The sequence below is a fragment of the Barbatula barbatula genome, assembly GCF_947034865.1.
Source record: "Barbatula barbatula genome assembly, chromosome: 16".
Lineage (NCBI taxonomy): Eukaryota > Metazoa > Chordata > Actinopteri > Cypriniformes > Nemacheilidae > Barbatula > Barbatula barbatula.
In genome coordinates, this window is record NC_136779.1 from 15,321,770 (window position 1) to 15,343,476 (window position 21,707).

The 21,707-nt window shown below is 36.1% G+C and overlaps 2 protein-coding genes across 4 annotated transcripts; one reads left to right on the forward strand and one right to left on the reverse strand.

Moving 5' to 3' along the window:
* Positions 1-12,429: 12,429 nt before the first annotated feature.
* nt5m (5',3'-nucleotidase, mitochondrial) lies at positions 12,430-16,849 on the reverse strand. 3 transcript variants are annotated; one of them, XM_079476875.1, is made up of 7 exons: positions 16,492-16,849; positions 15,034-15,228; positions 14,623-14,946; positions 14,164-14,264; positions 13,923-13,983; positions 13,609-13,723; positions 12,430-13,518 (listed from the first exon to the last, which is right to left on the reverse strand). In XM_079476875.1, exons 3-7 carry the CDS (start codon positions 14,878-14,880, stop codon positions 13,364-13,366), a joined length of 690 nt encoding a protein of 229 aa, XP_079333001.1. In that variant the 5' UTR covers positions 14,881-14,946; positions 15,034-15,228; positions 16,492-16,849; the 3' UTR covers positions 12,430-13,363. The 3 variants fall into 3 exon arrangements, with proteins under 3 accessions (XP_079333001.1, XP_079333000.1, XP_079332999.1); XM_079476874.1 differs by lacking the exon at positions 16,492-16,849 and having other exon boundaries at positions 15,034-15,753; XM_079476873.1 differs by lacking the exon at positions 16,492-16,849 and having other exon boundaries at positions 14,623-15,554.
* Positions 16,512-21,072, forward strand: cops3 (COP9 signalosome subunit 3). The gene is made up of 12 exons (XM_079476872.1): positions 16,512-17,063; positions 17,665-17,794; positions 17,953-18,065; positions 18,161-18,210; positions 18,295-18,387; positions 18,570-18,749; positions 19,025-19,165; positions 19,260-19,433; positions 19,656-19,742; positions 20,002-20,115; positions 20,407-20,487; positions 20,571-21,072. The coding sequence occupies exons 1-12, from the start codon at positions 17,009-17,011 to the stop codon at positions 20,622-20,624; spliced, it is 1,272 nt and encodes a 423-aa protein (XP_079332998.1). The 5' UTR covers positions 16,512-17,008; the 3' UTR covers positions 20,625-21,072.
* Positions 21,073-21,707: the final 635 nt, after the last annotated feature.

The following is a 21,707-nucleotide window of genomic DNA, read 5'->3' on the forward strand; positions in this document are numbered from 1 at the left end:
TGTTTTCCGTTTCAGAAAGCTAGGTATGTCAATACCTTTGTATGTCAATTACTTCTTTTTTGACAAGAAAAAGTTGACAATGGTGCTTGTTTAGTAAAAAAAACACATGCACTGTTGTGGTTACAAAGAGCAACCGGGAATGTTCAAAGATAGCATTTGTGCACGAAGGCAGATTAGAGAGACAGGCTCAAAAAGGTGCTTGATGTAGGCCATTTCTTTCAGAAAATTTTCACTTTTGTCAACCTCGAAAGATGCTCTGAGCTGCCAAAAAAAGCACTTTGGACTTTTTTTAAAACACTGTTTACTCCATAGGATTATAATGTAAAACGGACGCTAGAATCTTAAAGAAAGAAGTCAAGTGTGAACACGGCCTAACTCTTGTTTGTTTCTAAAAGAGAGGATCCTGTATGTGAAGAGGCTGCATTAATTCATAGGGATTTACTTGATTTCAGCAGAGCAATTTAGGACCAAAGTGGAATTTTGTCATTTCCCTTTGCATTTTTATTAAAACTGTACCATTTTTCTTTACGGTGAATTAGATATATCAAAACATATCATCCATCATTACATCAATACCATCAGCCATCGTGCGTGTATTGCATCAGAGCATAGTTTGCAATGGCCAATGAGAAATGACTTAATACAGTGTATAAATAGTGTATGAATAAAGAAAAGTCCCGGTATGCCAAATTGGCCAGTTCGCCCCTGATTTGAAGAGGTCCATAAAAGTCAATGCGACTATTTATAAAATTGTATTTAAATATATTTATCACTTTTCCAAACATGCTTACACATACATACATACAGTACATATATATAGTAATTTGTATTTATTTGCACACGTACTGTATGTAATGTCCTCATAAATAAAAGCTCTTATCTAGAATGTAGCTTTGAAGCTTCTCAGCATTGATAATCGTGACTGCATCATGAGTACACTTATGCTGCAATTTACATTCACGTGGACAGAAAACAATCTTTGGGTCTTCCTCCAGTTTGCCATCAAAACATAAACAGACATGCACAAAGCCACCAGACAGCTGGTTTTGAGTATATTCCTATCCCTCTAAGCAACCGGGTTAAGATTTAGTTTTATTGACTTTATATGTTTGTAAGCTGTATATAATTTAAGCATACACAACAAATACAACAATTGTTCAAAACCCCCTCTATCACCATTGTATTTCTGTAAACTCATTCATGTGGCCTCTTTTGAAAAGGGATTGCCTGAATAAATTATGTATGGCGATATAAAGTCAAAAAGTCCAAATTTCAAAACAAGCCAGGTCACAATAAACCACATTGCACAAAACAAACAACCTAGAGCATAATGAACAAAACACCATCAAACATTTATGTCTACAGTACCCATCAACAACATATATCAACAACAATATTTTTTATATTATAATGCTTTGTAAATTTACCAGGGTTTATTTTTGTTAGGGTTCCATTTGTGTTATATTATTCAGAAATTAGCTTAATTAGATTAGAGTTCGTTTACATTCAACTGCAGGCTTCTACATGCACGCTAACCGAATCGTGGCTGGATGACAGATATAAGCCCGGAAGGCTTCATGACTGAACTAATGTTCTTTTCCATCTTTGTCTCTGACCAGAGATTGATGGTTATTTCAGGGTGTGAAAAAACACCTTAACGGAAGCAGATAATTGCATCTGGTGGGCTTAAAATAGAGCTACGCTATACAACATGACATATGACAAACAACCATTGCTGTAGGGATCTCAGCTCATGTGGCCTGATAAAACACTACATTCTTGTATTTTTTATCAGAAAATACAGATTTATTCTTTTGGGTTCATTAGTGATGTCAGGAAGATGAGTATTGATCTATGAACACAGTATTTTCTGCCCCTGGTAGTGTAACATTGGCCTTCCTCGAGGTGCTCTTCCTGTGATAGCATTGGGTCTGCATGTGCCAGTAAGACCCTTGTGATGACGATTTCAGATAAACAGAGTCCTCCGACACTTATGATATCTTGACCTTGGCATCATATCAGCAACTGATAAGACTTTGAAAGGGTTTTAGAGAGGGTTTGGCAGGCATTTTTTACACACTTTCTCATATATACAGTATATTATATTTTTATATTTTTACATGATACATTTATATAAAAATTCTCAAAATTCTCATTAATTCATTAAATTTAAAGAAGACTGTCAATTAAAGTCGTTCAATTTGTTCTAAGCACTTACATTGACTTATTAAATCACTTTCTGAAATGTTTATTCAGTACTTCAAAACGTTTTCATCATCGTGGCATCTTTGTTTCTGTCAGTTTAACTTGTCATAATCATTTATATAATTTAAGTTTTATTAAAATAAAGTTTGCAATTACGTTAAGTACATTTTTAATAGTTTTCAAAGCAGGAATTTATGTAATAATGTTACTTCTGCAATGGTATCTGGGGATTGATTTGGTCTTGGAGCAAATAATTTTCTATTTACCTCTCTTTATCACTTTATTATGTGTCCGATGCCTGGAATAAGGGGAAATTCATCAGGACTCACATTTACCTTCTTCACAATTCACAAAATACTATTTGTGTGGACCGAGTACATATCAGGATATTTTGTAAACATTAAATATATTGCATGGTTACGTTTTCTCAAGAAATAAGCAGTGAATCACCAGAAATGTATTTATCCATATTAACATAAGTTCATGCTATTTAGTTTGGGATAAATATTTTGTACAAATACAACATAATTCTATGAACACCTATTTGACATATTTGATGATAAAAGAGTGCTTAAAAACATTAAGAAATGAATCCACAGAAATAAAAATGTATCAATACCAACATGAATCAACATTATACCATGTTGTTGATATGATGTTTAGGTTAAAGTTAATATGTTAAATGAGGTAATTTCTACCAAAGCACAAATATAATATAAAGCAGCAGTCCCTCCCGACACTATGTTTTCTGTCACAGGGTGACTGAACAGAAAAAAGAAAAACTGATGCAATATGACAGCCTTACAACTGCATGACACGCATGAAAATTGTATTTGTGGCATAGATTAAGCGGCATAAAAACACATGACTCCTTCCAAGGATATCGTCAGACCACCATCTTTACAGTCATCAGGGATGATGTGTCTTTGATCTCACTTCTGTGAGGGAGAGGGGAGAAAAAAGAGAGACCCCTGACTCAATCACTCTTGTAAAAAGATCTGTCCCAGGTGTCTGCGTCTATAAAGTGGGGAGATTTATTATAAAGGATGGTAAGAAAATGGGTCAACAGCAGGGATGTCCTTTGTCCTCTATATGTATGTTTATGAGTGGTTTCATGTCTCCAGAAGTATTCTCCAGAAGTATACACAGTAATAACTCTTACTTTCATTTATATTATAGAGTCATGTGTGGAGATATGTTAAACACACGTCTGTGATTGCATACCATGCATCTCTTTGATTATGTGACGCCTCTGCAGTGATGTCAATGTGATAAATCTGCAATCTGTTTGTCGGAGTCACATATCTTATCTCTGTGTACTGGCATGAAACACAAACATGCACACACTTTGGTCTCAAACAAGCACACATACACACACACACACACACACACACACACACACACACACACACACATACACACACAGTGTATCTGTTTTCAGACAGAAAATATATTTTTTGATATACATGGAGACTGGTGATTTTTTTTTATAAGGGCTTAATCTTTGAAATTTTTCAAATCATTTAAACGCATGCTTACTTTCTCTAACTGTGGTTTCGTACACATTGGATTTAAACAGATGGTTTATAAATACATTTCCAAAACAATAAAACTGTGTTAGGCTACAGATCCAAAAATGCCAGGCGTTGGCTGAAAACGCTGGTTGCTGTATTCTTAAGAGACTGTTCCAAATTTGTATTTATTCAGCATTTCTAGATGTATTGTGGCCAATCCAGTCCAGTGTCTGTTGAATTTCAGCTAATATTGTTATAGTTCACAGAATGAAACAAAAAAGATAATTTTACATATACATGCCTATAAATAGTAAATATAGAAAACATACGAAATAATTTTGAAATGGTCTTTGAATTATTTTCTGCAGCTGCATATTAATATAAATAAGTAAGATAAGGATAATGTATGGGGGCTATTATTGCTAAATATACCGCTGCAGGGTAATACTTGACGTGTCTGACTGTAAATTACCCTTATTTTGGCATTCCAATTTCAGAGATAAGACTTATATTGCTTCTCACTGTCTAATGATTCAACTTGGTGTAATGCTACAAAAAGCTTACACACACACGCGCTGCAACAGTTATGTGTTATAATAGTAGTTTGCCTGATAAATATTTTCGCCAACTTTCACTGCTGACAGCATAAATGTATTGATTTTATTTGATCACACATACGTATTTGTGTTTCTCTCTCTCTCTCTGCATAATTTATGCTGCTTTCCTCCATCTGTCTCACCTGTGGAAAGTTCCACTGCCTTATTTATGTTTACACACTATTACTACAATATAGTGTGAATTTGTCTTCGGGTTGTTTTCTAAATGAAATTTTAATGAGGTAGACTAATTCTGAATGGAACGTTTTTCAGATCAATGGCTGAATAGTAAAGCATATAGTGCGTATCCCCTCTAAGACATGAAGTGTAATAGACTCATTCACTGGTCAATAGAACACTGTTTTTTTCCAGATGTATTATTTATTTAGTTCTATTTTGTTTAGATACAAATCCTCCATTGACAAGCCCTGATCACTTTTTAGTGTGATCAGGGTTTAGTTTTAAGTAAACCACTGCTGTGACTGCCTTTAGTCATAGTGTCTGTGTGCTCCAGGTGTTGTTTTATTGCATTAAGGGCAATGTTATTACAATCACCACTGTCAAGGGCAGGCACTGATCAAAAACATGACTCAAAGCCAGGCCATCCTCTTAAGCTCATTTATAGATGACCTGTTTACATTCGTCTGCCTGTTTTGTGTCCATTTAGACAAGCGCTCTTAAAGGGATAGTACACACACACACATGGTACACACAGACACACACACACACACACACACGTTTAGTGTTTTTATAATTAAGAACATCCCTAAAACTAATTTGTCAGGTTTTGTCCACTTTTGGGTCCAAATTTTTCCCGAAATAAGTGGGCATACACACAAGAAATCCGATGTCATTCACTCTTATGCTGTTTTAAACTCAAATAAATTTCTTCTGTTTAGCACCAAAGGAGACTGCCGTAGTGGAAAAAATGACTTTGTTATGTAGAAGAATGTTTTCCTATAGTAGCCAATGGTGTCCAAGAACATTTTGGATACAAGCGATCTTCCAATTATCTTTCTTTCTCTGTGTTGATCCGAACAAATAAATGTATACAGATTTGGAACAACTTAGAGGTGAGAAATTGATGATAGATTTTTCCAAAAAAGCAGATTTTTTCCGGTCACCATTTTCACTTTTTTTATATGTGCAAAAAAGCAATTTGCTTTAAATTCTATCCTCTTACATGATAAAAAAACTCAAACGGGTTTGTAATGCCATGAGAATAAGTAAATAACGTCAATGTCAATTTTGGGGTGAACGAATACACCTGCTGCTGGCAGGGAGAAATGAATGCATGTGCATGAGGAGTCAAGCTGGGCTGTTTTTACAGAAAAGGTGAAAATTCATGCGCTGGTGAGGGAGACTTGGAGTGAAAATTTTCCACGTTACGTGAGCGTGTTAATCCCGGGTCGAAACGTATTGCTTGAAATAACATAAGCAATTGCGTGCCATCATAAGATAGTAGGCTACTGTTGTTATGAGAATGATACTGAACAACAGCAAACATAAACCATTTCTGTCTATGTGAACACCTGCACGTACACCAGATGAACAACAGCAAGCACATTCAAATTCATGATCTTCATTTGCCTGGTTTCAAGAAGCATCTACCAATCAGAAATGAGAAAAAGTTCAAAGACAGAACAATTTACACTGATCGGTTTATTCAATTATAATGTATGAACGATTTACTTATTGCCATTCAAAGAACGAATTACAGCATAATAAATACAACACATCTTTTAGAAGTATCACTCTATCATGTTTTGTTGCATCCCTCCGAGCAAAACTCAAAGCCTCTACTGTAAACAGTTTCCCAGACCATGTACAAACCTACATCCCCACACTGTGCTGCTGACTCATTGTTACTGATTAACTTAAGCGAAATGTTGTAGATGTTATACTGAGAAATCATTGCAATTTAATTTGTTGATGTTGATTTAGCAGTTTTTCTCATTATATTGTATGCTTTACACCTGCGTTATAACAGTGGATAGTTTTTACAAGCTGTCATGACTTCGCGGAAGGACTTAAAAGCTTGTTTGAAAATTTGCTGTGCTATCTGTTGTGATAAATGATGATGTGTGGTTCTTGGTAAGGCAAACAGTGCAACCGTTACTCATATTTATGTTAGGTGATGTAATTAAACACCTAAGTATGAAACATTTTCCAGTAGTTAACTTAGAAACGTGTTATAGACACAAATGACACCTAAAATCTTTTGGTTGGTTGAGGAGAGGTGTGTTTTTCCTTCCCTAAGAGGTGAGATGAAAGATGGGGGGGGATTGACTTGGAGATAAGCTCCTGACTAAGGCATGTACCTAATAACATACAAAATTATTTTCCTCTAAAATTAAAGAAGAGTTCATCTTACTCTGCGCATTTTATCGCAATGATATTCTCCATAAAGTTTAAGACTCTTTTTCTGAGAATGAAATGTGCCATGAGTTAATTTTCTTTCATACTGTATAACTGTAAGAACATTGTTAATCCATTTAATTTACAACCGTTATATTTTGCGCTTCTTTTCAGAGAAGATGGGTTAAAAAGATTATATGCACTTAACAATTAAGAAAAACAAAGTGAAATCTTCTTGCCTTCAAAGAACCAGCATAGCAATGTATTATTTAACAGTGACTTCATCACTTTCTACGAATAACCAAAACATTTAAAGTGAATTTTAAAATTTTAAAACTGAATAAAACTGAGACCTATTTCCTGCAAGACAGCATTTACTGTGAGTCTCTTCATTCTTATTACTTCTCATTTAACATTGTGATTTATTGTGCACGTTTTTTATGGTTTATTTGCTTGCATTACTGCAGTAGTTGCTTTGCAGGCATACCCTTTCCTGGAAGAGCCACTTAACCTGCTGAGTTAAATATTATGTATACACACTAAAAAACAGATTAGTCACTTTGTTTCTCAGGACTAATGTGAAAGCAGTGTTGTCACTTTCATTGCCAAATAAAATAAAACAGGACCTCATACAGGATCTCTTAACATACTTCATCAACATAAATATATGCTATATTCAATATATATATTCTCTGTTTTTGAGGATATAAGTCAGTAAATATTGTGGTATTCCGTAAACGATTATAGCAATTCGCTTATCGTCAGCATCGAGTGGCCCCTTCTCTGGAAATGTGCACAGGTGTGCAGTACACCTGGTACAGCTCTATCTCACGCTTCTGATTGGTCGGTTCTTGGAAACAGCATTACCGCTCCACTGCCAGCTGACCATTCCATTGTAAAATAGACAAACAGCAGAGGGAACACAAACGGTGAGTTAAAGTGTTGAAGAACCAAAAAATCAAAAACCTTTTCCATTCTACAAAGTGACAGTTGGGGTGCAAAGATTGCACAGTTCAGCCCTATTTAATGCCCTTGTGTTTGCTGTCCTGTCCTTTCCTGCACTTTTGTCGTTTTGCTTTGGTTGCTTAGGTCAACACAGTTGTTGTATTGTATTCTTAGTCTATTTCTTGTAAAGTCTTTAGTTTTATTATTCTGGATACTCTTGTTTTTGCCCCCTTGTGGTAAGTCTTTGTTTTCCAGTTTTCATTGTCCATTTACCGTTTTACCCCATTGTGGGTCTTTTGTTTTGTTTAAATTAAGTTGAGTTATTGAATTATTGCACTGTTGCCTGTACTCTCTCTTGACAATCCCGACAGTATGCATGCTGAAAAGTGCACACATACAAATTTTATATACACACACTAATTCATATATATATGCAAAGATTAACAAAGGCCTAACCGATTGAAACAAATTATCCTGGTAGACAATCCAGTTCAGTGTTTGCCAAAACAGTCTTACGCAGATTCCTACATTTCATAACCCCACAGGGAGTTCTCAGAACTCTGACGCATTTCGACTCCACAGTTCTCTCTCTTTCTCTTGCACTCTGAAACAATGCACTTAGTAATCACTGGTATTTCCGTGTTTTGCTGACTTTTCCAAAAAACAAGATGCCGGTATTTGTGGTACATCCCTGGAGTATAAAAATCTACACAAAACACCATTCATTTCGAACCAAATAATTGTTTTTGCATAATTTTTCCTATTGCACATCTTTAGAACTAATCACTGACCCATACGATTTGATAAAACTCATCCCATGCTGGCATGACCGGGCGCTTAGGTATGAGGTCTCAGGTGAAAGTTCACGACCAACAACCGATCCAGAACGTTGCAAGACGGCACCAAACACCTCTCCTCTGCGAAAAACTACACAGAGCTTGTGAAGTGTTTTTTGTCCGTTAAGATTACATTTATTTGCCTATTTTACGCCATTTGCTTATTTTATGCTGTTGCTAACAAATTATAAAGACAAGTTACTGTTATGTATTTATAATGTGACTTCTCGTGAAATGGGGCAGCTTGTTGTTATATGTTACAGACAATGTGCAACCTAACAAACCATAGAAAATCTTATTTAGATACTGAAATTGAATAGAGATAACAAACATGGTTGGAACGTGATGTAACCGTCATTAGAGTTGTTTGTTATATGCTTAAGAAAAATTTTGAAAACTAGGTTTGTCTTGAAAAGTTTGTTATTTGTTGTTGTATTTAGAAACTTAATGGCATTACTATTATTCAAATGCAGTCTGCTGGGTTGGGCTTGCAAATCTCCAGACTGGGAGTGGTGCGGACAGGCCATTTCAATTATCAGAGGTGTGATGTTTCAGCGGGAATTGGGTATAGTGCCCCCTAACACAAACCTTTTGTTTATGTCATTCCCTAAGCCAGTGGTGTATATGTTGACATATGTTTTAACAACAAACTTTCAAGCTTTTAGTTTGAAGTGTCATGGTGACAATATAAGCACATTAGCCATGACTGTATTCCAAATTACAGCACAGCCTTGAGGACTTTATGGTTTTATATTATGACATAATAAACATATTAACAACACATTTTTTATTAGACTTCTATTTTTTAAAGAATAATCATAAATTAGACATTAGAAAATAAAAATACCTGATGTTAAACAGGAACATACACAACATCTACGAGTGCGATACAGTTATGGTAACTGATGATGTGGTCATAACTGTGCTTTATCTTGAATAAGTCACAGTCATTGACCAGTATCAAGGACAAGCGCTTTCATCATATAATCTTTATTGAAGAATTTGTGATACTATTTAGTCCTTCAAAACTTAACAAACACAAGCTGTGATAGCCACATGACTGCAGAAAACCCAAGATCACACAGTACAGTGATTAACAAGATGAGAACAGCGTACATTCATATTCATGAGATAATTGAGCACACTAACATCTCTTCCTGGACACTGATGCATTTGCATTTGTCAACAAGACCACCACATCACTTGTCAATTATTCCACAGGACAGTGTCAAACAGTGCTGGTCTGTATTGTACATGTGCATGCATGCCATGAACTACTTTGAAATGTTTTGGTCTCCGTTTTAATCATTATTTATTGAAAAATGTTTAATCATTTATTGAAGGTTCCCACACCTTTTGACCAAAACATTTCAATGTATTTTAGCTGTTCCAAGTTTTTTATCCTTTTATTCTGACATTAATGTCTATTTGATTTCTAGACTAATAACCCTTGTGTGGTGTTCAGGTCTGTGCAAATGGTTGTCCATTTTTACTAAACATTCACGTGATTTTTAAAGCTTTTAAACGCTTTTTTCAATTGAAGATAAACATGTTTTTTGACACATCGTGGATTTACATTTTTTCGTATATTATTTAACAAACAAAAAAATCAAATAGTTAAGTATGTTTACATAAATGTTTATGGCTGAATTGCGTTAAAAACTGAATAAGAATCCTGTTGGTGCACTAGACCCTTGAACAGAAGTAATATGAACACCATAAAAGGGTTATATACTCCGAAATCTTTTCATACTTTTCCACTTCAAAAATTATGATTTTTATTAATTTTCCATATCCCTGTATATAATTTTGAAAAGGTGAAGTGTGTCATTCTCTCAATAAAACAAATGTTTTCCAAACACTCTCCCTGCCTGCCATAGACAAACAAACAGTCCAGCCTACACACACCATTGGTTGATCCTATGTTGCTGTTTTGAAAACTGTTAACAAATACATTCGATTACGCAACACCTTTTAGTTTAAGGGTATCAGCCGAAAAACAACTAGTTTTTGGTTTACTCTGCACTTAAACTTTAAAAAACCTTTGTTACATCTAAAAGAAAATTACACGCTTTACCTTTAATTATTTATTGAGAAAAGCATTGCAATGAAACAAGCACCAATATCAATACCACCGCCGAGAACATTTACGTAATGATCTTAATTATTTATACAACAATCGATCATCGCCTTTAGTAAATGTGCTTTTAACATTCTAAAATCGATTACTTTCTTAACACTCCGCCGTGAAAAACTGACACTGTTAAAATACCCATTTAAAATACTAAAAATGTACAAAACTTTCATCACTAAACACAGTCCCCCTCCTAGCTGCAATTTAAGATAAGATTGTCTATTTCTTTGAAATCACAGTGATACTGTTTATTTAACAGAGCTTTGGTGTTTGCGTTGTTAATTTTTAGCATATTTTGTGTGCTGTCATGTGGTATAAAGAGGTCTAAACTTTTCGAGGCCTTTCGCTAAAACCAAGAGCTACTGCTTTTGTTGATCATTAAGCCTAATGCGTTACCTTCACAGAGGACTCAAAAATCATCATTTTTTCACCCTCTTGTCATTTCCTGTATAACCTGTAGGCCTATAACTACATTTCTTTCGCAGAACACGAAGATATTTTGATGAATGTTGGTAACAACAACGGCCATTGACTTGCATAAGTTTTGTTGTTAGTTTGTGGATAAAAGTGTTTGCTCAATGTATGTAAATGCACTGTCATCTCTTTTGAAGGCATAGCAGGCACGTCACCTTTCATCTGATTCTGATCTTAAACTGGTTAAACAAGTACTCATGGATTTTGATGTGTGTGACTAAAGAGTCTTTCTTTTTACATTTGCCCTGTTGTTTTTATAAACTTCTTGTTTCAAATAAGCATATATTTTACGTTCAATTTCACATTCAGGAATGTTTCACATTCAGTTCTTTCATTAAACATAGTTTTTCCCTTAATGATTTCTTTGAATTTCATTTCAGCTTTTTAGTTATGTCTGATTAACTCAGGTCCTGTTCACTGGAATGAAATTCATGAGCTCATCATTTCATTTCCACTGTAATTGAGCACTAATGTTCTCAGAAGAACTCGAGAGATGAGTCTGTGATTTTCAACAGCACTGACCTCTAAACTCTTTTGATCATCTGTGGTTTTGTTTAGTCCTTTTTAATCTATAAGTATGCAGTACTATCTTTAAGATTACACTTTGTTTGTTTGTTCTTGCACATAAAATGATAAACCAAGTCTTGTTAAAATCATGCAAAGGACTTGCCATTAAATGTATAATTGACTAAAAAATGAAACAATGTCTCGCTTTACTCACCACATTCTTCCAAATATATTTGGAAGAATGTAACCACACAGTTTTTTGCAACCATTGTAGGAAAAATTACAATGGTAGGCAAAAGTGCCCCAGAACTGTTCGCCTACATTCCTCAAAATATCTTTTTTGTGTTCAACAGAACAAAGAAATGTGTATGGTAATCAATGGTGGCCAGGAACTGGATTTTGGGGTAAACTGGGCCTTTAAATCGATAAGTAATGTTTACAACATTACATGTTGTGTACTAAAGTAAGTTCATGCATTACTTCATAATTTAGCATGATCTCACAAACATTCATAACAATTTTAAGAGTTGGCTACTTCATATGAGTTTGTATGATGTAATGAAACATACGATAAAAAACATACGATTTTTGGAAAAAGATCAAGAATAAAGCTTACTGTAACCATCACTTGCGTGAAGCAGCTTGTCTTTAAAAATGCATGAATTCAATTATGACAAACTTTAAGGAATAAGCCACTTCATAATATAGCTATGAATTTCCATACGATTGTGTTGAAATTTTCAAACTCTTAACGGATAGCCCAAAAATGAACATTCATAATTTACACACGCTCAACTTGTTTCAAACCTGTATGGCTGTATTGAGTGGAGTAAAAAAATAAAGTCCAGTGTGAAAGTAGATGGTGTTTATACTCTTCCTTTACTGTTACACATACAAATAATGTAATATAGGCTTGAAACGATATAAGAATGAATACATGCAATCAAATTTAATAAACGCAATCCATTAACTGAAATATCTACCCTCAAGGTATAAAAACTTTATTAAAAGATACATGCTGCAAACGATTTAATTATAGACCTAGTCTTCTCATGAATTAACGTGCTAAGAGTGCCCTCTAGTGTTACGAGTGCTATATGCCCAAAACGCTTCCACTGTTTCATTCTGCAGTCATAGTGCATTAACTAAACATGCAGTGGTTTGGCATTGTTGAGTCTGATCTAAAGAACTAGTGAGACTCACAAAATATCTGAATTATGATATATAGCAATAAAAAATTTACATCTTTGAGTATAATGTTCTCCCTGAATTAAAATCATATAAATATGCATCCATGTTTTTCACAAACTCCCATTAAAAATAGGGACCAGTGATACATCGTAGTGGTTTGAAAGCAGCTCTTACTAATACTAATATTTGAAATTATTTGTGCGGTTAGACAGGAGAGGAAATAGTACTGTCACGATTCCTCTTGTCCCCCTTGTTACTGAACTGAAAGGCAGTTTAATGCTTAAAGTAAACTAGATGTAAACAAACATCTGAACCCTCAGTTGAAAGCAAAATAAACAATAAAATTACATTGACATGATGCTAAAGGTTTTGCATGGAAGATTAAATCAAACACTTGCAATCTTACAAACTTGTTTGTATACCTCAGATTACTTTCTACTGTTTTCATCAATGCCTGGGAAATCAATAACCATGTTTAAGTGTTATACTGTATATGAGGGCTGTTTTACCATTTACATTTTTATATTTTATATTATTTTCACACAATGTATTGAGTTGTGCATCAGTAAAGATGTATGATGGCACCCAGTGCAAGATGACACATTATGGGTTGTCTCGATGTTGGCGCTTACTTGCCAACATACCCCTCCAATCATCCGCCCAGGACAGAAGTCGCATTTGGGAGGGGTTTGGTGGCAGATGCTTGTTGTGACAGGCAGTGAAAAGGATGTGCTCCCAGGAAGGATTGGGCTCCACACCTTCAAAAGGAAAAAAACAGAACTTGTGATGTAGATGTATTTCACGTGAACTCTGGGTCAAAACAGACTCAAGATCCAGTTCATACTCACCCAGTATATCAGGTTTATCATCTATGAGAATGTCTCCGGTCACTATGGTCTTGTCTCTGGTCAGGATGATCTGCTCCAGGAACTCAGGGCCCAGGTGTTTCTCTATCCATGCATACTGGGGACAAACACACTTAATGAGTGGGATCCATGGAAGCTAATAGAAAACTCACTGAAATACAGACCCAATAATGACTCAGCTTGTCAATTAGTTAGACAAAATAGGGTTTTATGTACACAAGGAAATGTTCTGTATCATGTGGCCACGAATTAACAGTTAGATTAAAAGGTCAATGTCAGTTTACGGGAAATCTTACCTTTTCGTATGGACAGTAGCTGTAATGCTTTATTGGACTGGTGCAAATGAAGACATCTGTACTGGGTGAAGAAAGAAAACTCAACGGTCTGTTTACAGTTGTTAAGAAGACTAAACGTTTACTTAGGGAAATGGCAGATTATGTGCTTATCTCTAATGCAAGTTCATCTGGTGCTTGGTTTATCAACGTAAATCCTATATACTGTACATATGACAAAATGTAGTTTATACATTATACCTACTTCTCCATATTGAACATCTCCTTCACAGCCTCTACTCCTCCAGGAACAGGGTCCAGCTCGATAAAGAAGTTCTTCGACTCCCAAATGCTGATGGCCTGGTCCTGAAGTCAAAGAATCAACTGTATTTTACTAAGTTCATTGAAGATACGGTATATGTCTCCAAATCTAGTCAGCAGGTTTCTGCACCTTTTGACCATTGAACCCTTTAAAACAGGAAACGTTTGTGAATTGAAACATTTAAGCACTTTGATAGTATATCCATGTAAAACACCTACCAAAACAACATTTATGGATGTAACTATGATGGCCATAAATGCTATCTAGATAGACATTTAATTATACTGGATTCCTACAGTCAAACCTGGAAATATTAGGAAACTTTAGAATTGTGATATATTATACACTATGTGATAGTCAATTAGTTATCACAAATGTCAATTTAAGACTTAACACACTTACAGACAGGTCGCTTCTCAGATCACCGTACTGCGTCGACACCCAGAAGCCTCGTCTGTCCTCTAAAGATACATACGGCTGGTTCGGATACCTCGCCTTGAATTTCTTTAAAAATCCTCCCTCGAAATCCGCGATCACACCGTCCATGTCCACCAGGACTCGAAGTCTCCCGTTATTCGTGGACATGTTGGCACTACATCGAAAGTGAAAGAAGGGAGCGCTTCTCCTAACCCACCGCACGATCCTCGGCAGTGAAGTCATGATCGAACCGCAGGCGAAGCACTTCAAAGTCCACTGATCCAAATTCCTCCAAATCGAACGCTGTCACTATGAAATGTGAAAAGTTTCATTTATTCATATATGAACGGGGGGCTGTTTAGTTACCGAATGAAGCCGTTCCTATTGTAACGTTACCTCATTTAATTGTGTTATCTCTGTTGTGTTTGCCCACTGTACACGCGTTTCTCTTTATTACAGTGTCTTTTGTATGTTTCGGCGGGGTCAGAGGGTCACAGTTTCATGTTTTCCAGTGGTCGGTGGTGTTGAATTGCAGGGTTGACCTCCCCCTACAGACCGCTGTTCTGGATTTGTTTACAGTTGTACAAACGCCTGAAAAGTGGCAAGAGGAGGAAGTGTCGGATTACGCCTAACGCAACCTGTTTCAAATAGGTGTAGTAATATTAAAACGTAGTATACACTGTTTCCTTGTTTACTCGCTGTAACTGTATACTGTTATGTAGTGGTTATTTCTAAATTTGTAAATAGTCACGGAACATTCCGCTCAAGATAATTTACAAAGTGAAAGATAACCCACTCAAATTCCAAAAACCAAAGAGTTGTATTAACATTGTCCACATCAAGTGTAGTTTATTAAACAAGAAAAGAATGGTAATAGCAATTTGAATGTAAATATAAAATAAAGATGCAAATTGGACGCATTGATATTTTTGTAGATTTCCCTCTAAAATGTTTTAAAACTTTTTAGAAATTGTATCGAGTTGTGTGTTTTAAATATATACTAGATGTCTGAACATATAGCATATTAAGTTTGTCTTTAAACTTAACCTAGTGTCACGCAAAAACACGTTATTTTAAAAACTGAAATGTGCAGCTCTTTTTATGTTTAAATATACTTCCGCCTTCCCTGGACACAGTTCGAAGAGGATCGTCTATGCTGTTAAGAGCATCTTTGTCCACATTGGCACCGGAAGAAAAATGACAAACTTCCTTTAACTCAAAGCTATGTGCCCATTTTAATAAATAAGGGCAGAGCCCAGTTTGGTTTGACTAAAAAAACACAATAAAGAATTGTCTTGTGTCTACGCAACAAAGTCTTAAAATTGTCTTAGATTATGGCCGCTTCTCAATATGCGTCCTTCAGCGGGTTTGTGTCCTCTCGTGTTCTCACTTTAACCTCATCAATAAGCATCAAAGTCTCGGTTCCAATACTCAAGAGCAGAGAACGCGTGAAAATACCCGGAAGGTTTTAAAAATTATATATGACATAAAAAAGTGAAACAAATCAAACTTATAAAAAATAAATAAAACACATAGGGGAATAAGATGGTAACAATGCACGTATCTCACGAAAAAATGAGCTAATGTAACAGTTTTACTGTTTAGATCACTTTGTAATCTCTCAAGTGAAAATACAAGGTTTTAAAAAGGAATGAGGGTTTTTTAAAAACCTACATTTATGAATAAATAATTTGGCAAGTCCGAAAAGGTTATTAACCAAATCATGTTGAGTACATTCTTTCTTAAGAACACCAACCCTAGGTTTTGTTACAGCCAAACGGGACACCTTAATTATGAATGTATGCGGCCAACGTAGGTCCGGATGGGAGACGGGCGCTCGAATGAGTTGTCTACCTTGTCGCTAGAGCGTCTCTGTTGGCCGGGGTATGAAGTTCACACATTGCGCGGCGGTTCACTAGCTCGCCTCCGTTATAATAACAGTTACATTCCATAAAAAATGTGCTCATTGGTTTCAACGCCATTCCTACAAAATTGACAAGTTTTCCCCGAAAGTACCCGGATGTGTTCTCGACATCGAGGATACATCATGCATAAATCCTGCGTGCCTACGGAATATGCTTGAAGTCCCAGAAGTCACTGCGGCGCGTCCATCTAAATTCGTGCTTCCGAATCTGCCTCCACACACACAAATCCGTTCTTGGAATCGAGAAACGGCCTATGCGTACCCTGCGTTTTTGCTTCCCAGTGAAACGAGACAACTAGTAATTTTCCTGAAATATCGCGTAATCTGAGCTGTCTCTCAAGCCTCGCGATATTTGGTTGCCATTGGCGGCTCTGGGCCCGTCCATGCTGTACTGCAGAGTTGCTTCTGACATTTGAATGAAAAACAACCTCACAAAAGCGCAAAACGATGGCTTCAGCTTTGGAGCAGTTCGTAAATAATGTGCGGCAGCTCTCCGCTCAAGGTACGACCGATAACACGGCTCGTGAACACTGAAGTAAAACCACTCTAACGTACACATCGGCTAACTAGCTTAATGCTAAATTCCGAATAGCATTATATGTTAGCTTGAAAGCATGCTAACGTTAGTTGTTTATATTTCATGCTGTATAATATAAAATAGTTGGACGTTATTTATAGCCCCGACATTTGACTTTTTTCGTATGTAGACATTTAGTCTCAGCTTGAACTGCTAAGGTTTTATCCCGTTGCAATGACTGAACGTGTCACGTTAGCTGAGTCATTTATAACATAAATCACATTCAATGAATTTCGGAAGTTAGCAGTTAAATGTGATGCTTTATTCAGTTGTCTAATCTGTCACGTAACTTTTGTAGTGGCAAAGGTATGATGTGCAGGTGTACATCCTTTTAGATCACAAACCTTCTTATTAAACATCATACTGTTTACTTTGCTGATCTACACCACCTAGCATAGACTGTACAACATTGAACGGGATAGGACTGGAAGATATCATTACAACACCAATACCTTGATTTCATGTACACGTTTCGTGCTATTTCAGTATTTTTCCTATCTTTACATTTATATTTCCTGTCTTACAGGTCAGATGACCCAACTATGTGAGCTGATCAATAAAAGTGGGGAGCTTCTGGCCAAGAATCTCTCTCACCTGGACACTGTTCTTGGAGCTTTGGACATCCAAGAACACTCCCTTGGTGTTTTAGCTGTCTTGTAAGTTATTGACTTGTTGCTGCTAAAAGTACTATTGAAAAAAATGTCAGCATCTATCTAGGCAAAAAAAGTGATTTTGCAATTTAAACGCAAAATGTGATTTACAATGCTTTTGTTGTATGTTAGTTGAATATTTTAGTTTTTTGCGACCATCACAGGTTTGTGAAGTTTTCCATGCCAAACATCCCCGATTTCGAGACCTTGTTTTCCCAAGTCCATCTCTTCATCAGCACCTGCAATGGAGAACACATCAGATACGCAACAGACACATGTACAATAAACAGCAAAATAAACACACTTTACGACACAGTTTTAGCTTTGTCCCTTAGCTTTTCTATGCTTTGATCGCTGTTTTTTCCCTTACAGTTGCTGGTCTCTGCCACCAGTTGACAAATGCTCTTGTAGAAAGAAAACAGGCAAGTTAACCTCTGTTGTTTGTGAAAGTTGAGTAATTGTTCGGTTTGAATTCAAGTCACATTAAATTCTTCTTTTCTACACAGCCGTTACGTGGAATAAGTATACTCAAACTGGCCATAGATAAAATGCAGATGAACACAAACCAGCTTACCTCAGTTCATGCAGACCTGTGTCAGGTGAGTTGGGAAACTAAACAGCTGGACAACAGTATTGGGTCTTTGCTGTCTACCTCCCTCCTACATAGACTTTCTATGACGTACGCTTGGGATGAGACAACTTTCACTCATAACTTTATTTACACAGACAGTATTATGTGATATTTTGTAATGTAACGAATATTATAATGCTATATTTACAGTTATGCTTATTAGCTAAGTGCTTCAAACCTGCCGCACCGTTCCTGGAGTTGGACATGATGGATATTTGTAAGGAGAATGGAGCATATGATGCAAAGCCCTTTCTATGTTATTACTACTATGGTGGCATGATCTACACGGGCCTGAAGAACTTTGAACGAGCACTGTATTTCTTTGAACAGGTATGTCTCTTTTTTATGCATTTTTTGGTTTGTCTTCACTTTTGAGACCGGTTTAAAATAACTCTTCTTTTCTGCCTTTTAATGATATTTTACATGTCTTGATATTCATGTAATTACATTGCAATACAGTGTTGCTAAGGTTTGTTCGACAGAAGCATCAAAATCATATAAAAGCTTCATTCATTCATTCATATTAAGTGAATTTGCAGTGTATCACTCTGTCCTGGCTTCCTTGTTTGTGTTGGAATTAAGAAATTGTATCTCTGTTTCTTCAGGCAATAACCACTCCAGCAATGGCTGTCAGTCACATCATGTTAGAAGCATACAAGAAATACATCCTTGTGTCACTTATACTTCACGGCAAAGTACAGCAGCTACCCAAATACACATCACAGATCGTGGGGAGATTTGTCAAGGTGAGTCACAGCATGATTATGCAGCTTTTTCTTTGCATTGGATTCAAGAAAGAACTTTTTAACCATATAATTTGTATGTTTTTATGTTTCATAGCCCCTCAGTAATGCTTACCATGAGCTGGCTCAGGTGTACGCCACCAACAACCCCGCAGACCTTCGTGCTCTGGTCAACAGACACAGCGAGACGTTTACACGAGACAACAACACTGGCCTAGTCAAACAATGCCTGTCATCGCTCTACAAGAAAAACATTCAGAGGCTAACCAAGGTCAGTGAAACTAGCTTTTAAAGAGATTGTGATAGTCATGGGGTAATATTTTGCCATTACTGTCACAGCCTGTTTAAAAGCTAGCGTTTGTTCATTTGAGTAGATTATGTATTGACTACATTGTATTATTTTGTTAAATAGTGCAATAGTGAATCGGAGTATAATATCACACCTTAAATCTTAAAACAGAAACAACTATATATTTGTTCTTTCGGTTGACAGACATTCTTGACATTATCCTTACAAGACATGGCAAGTCGAGTTCAGCTCTCCGGCCCTCAAGAAGCTGAGAAATATGTCCTTCATATGGTATGAGGCCTCACAATTACATACATTTCTTCAAACCACATCTGTTTATTTTACATCGATTTCTTTGAGATGTCCCTTTAAGATTCATTGAACTTTTCACTGAATATTTTTGTGGTGACTAACGTTTTCCCTGTGAAATAATCAGTTTGTTTTCCAAGTGTGGTTTTGTGTAACACGACACCAAACAGGATACATTACATAAGTAATTAGGGGTTTTTGTTCACTGTTGAAGTTTGTTGGTGTTTTTCATATTTCACAGATCGAGGATGGAGAGATTTATGCAAGTATCAACCAGAAAGATGGCATGGTCTGTTTCCATGATAACCCTGAAAAATACAACAACCCTGCAATGCTCCACAAAATAGATCAAGAGGTTTGTAATTACACTTTTGTTTTTGATTCACTGCTAATGTATAATTTGACAAGTTCACAAAATCTAAATAGCTGTTAGTGCTTAAATGTTTTTCCCCATATTTTTGGAAAAGTTATTTCAACTGTAACATTAAGGTATTATATGCAACAGATTATTATAATGTACCTGTATTTATAAAATAAATGTTTATATACTCATATGCACAATATACATGCTCTGATTTGTTTTGCACTATTTGTGTTACAAGATATTTAATCTGTAAACTCTGTCTCACCTTTAACCCTTACATAGATGCTGAAGTGTATAGAGTTGGATGAGAAACTAAAGTCTATGGATCAAGAAATCACTGTAAACCCCCAGTTTGTCCAAAAGGTACGGGCATGTTTTTTTTGTTACAAATCAGTACTCATAGAGGACAGATTTAGATTTCAGACTCCCATTGCGTTTTGTCTCAGAGTATGGGAACGCAAGAGGATGATGTTGGCAGCAAGACGTCAAGCTACTCCTGAGGAGACTGGGTGGATCACTGCTTAGCCCTGCCTCCTTCCCTCATCCCAAAGCTGGAAATCCTTCACGAGAGCAAAATCAGTTCTGTTGGACTATATTGAAGGAAATCATTAATGTGGAATGATCTTTTTTGTTTTGTCACAGTGCACCCTAAACAAGAACTCATTTTTGTCAGTGTTTTATTTATCAATGCTTTGTTGAAATGCCACTGCATTATTTACGATCATACAAATAAAGATACTGGACCTCTTTGTTCAAAATTAGATTGGTTTAATTATCGTCATGTCAACTCTACAGATGACGGGCAGTTGGATGGGGAGAGGCATACATTATTACATCCCTCATAAAACACAAGCCACATATAATGGCCAGTGTATGGTAGACCTACTTTTGATGGAAGTAGTATTTATATCAACAGAGGGAGTTAGGACTTTTAGAGCTGTGAAATGCCAAAAAAAATTATCGGACCACAGGGATGCAAACTTGTCACCTTTTGGCTAAATGTGCCGTTTTGCATCCAAAACGGAAGACTAGTGAAAAGCGGAGGTGTGTGGGGCCTGTTAGTCTTTAGATGGGGTTGGGGTGAATTAAATGATGAGAATCATGTGCAAATATGGTAACGATGTCAAATCACTAGCCACTTTGCAGGTTGTTTTAAAAGATTGAACGCACATACTCAACTCATGAATCAATATTAGATGTGCAACATCTACGCATTTTTACTTCAACTCACCGTCAATGAGAAACAGGTAAAGACGTGTTGGTTTGTTTGCCGTGAAAGTTTTTATCATCATCTCCTCATTACATTTCAAACCTTACTTTCTTCAGCAGGACACAAGATATCTTGAAAATGTTGGTCTCCATTGGCTTACACTTTCTGTGTGTCCATAAAATAGAAGTCAATGGGGACCAACAGAGTTCTGTTATAAACATTCTTCAAAATATGTTTTGTGTTTGCAACAGAAAGAAAGGCTTAAAGGTTTAAAATGACAATAGGGTGAGTAAGTTATGCCAGAATTTTTGGGTGAACTTTGCCTTTTAAGTTTGTAGTTGAAAAGTCACATGTGTGTCAGTAAAGTAAAATC

Excerpts from the sequence above, each read along its gene's own strand:
- nt5m (XM_079476875.1), bottom strand. The coding sequence starts at position 14,880 with ATGACTTCACTGCCGAGGATCGTGCGGTGGGTTAGGAGAAGCGCTCCC. Across the intron at positions 14,265-14,622 it reads ATCTGAGAAGCGACCTGTCT|GACCAGGCCATCAGCATTTG; the intron begins GTAAGTGTGTTA and ends CTTTGACTTCAG. Across the intron at positions 13,724-13,922 it reads GCTACTGTCCATACGAAAAG|TATGCATGGATAGAGAAACA; the intron begins GTAAGATTTCCC and ends GTTTGTCCCCAG.
- cops3 (XM_079476872.1), top strand. The coding sequence starts at position 17,009 with ATGGCTTCAGCTTTGGAGCAGTTCGTAAATAATGTGCGGCAGCTCTCC. Across the intron at positions 18,211-18,294 it reads CTCTTGTAGAAAGAAAACAG|CCGTTACGTGGAATAAGTAT; the intron begins GCAAGTTAACCT and ends TTTTCTACACAG. Across the intron at positions 20,116-20,406 it reads TCCACAAAATAGATCAAGAG|ATGCTGAAGTGTATAGAGTT; the intron begins GTTTGTAATTAC and ends ACCCTTACATAG.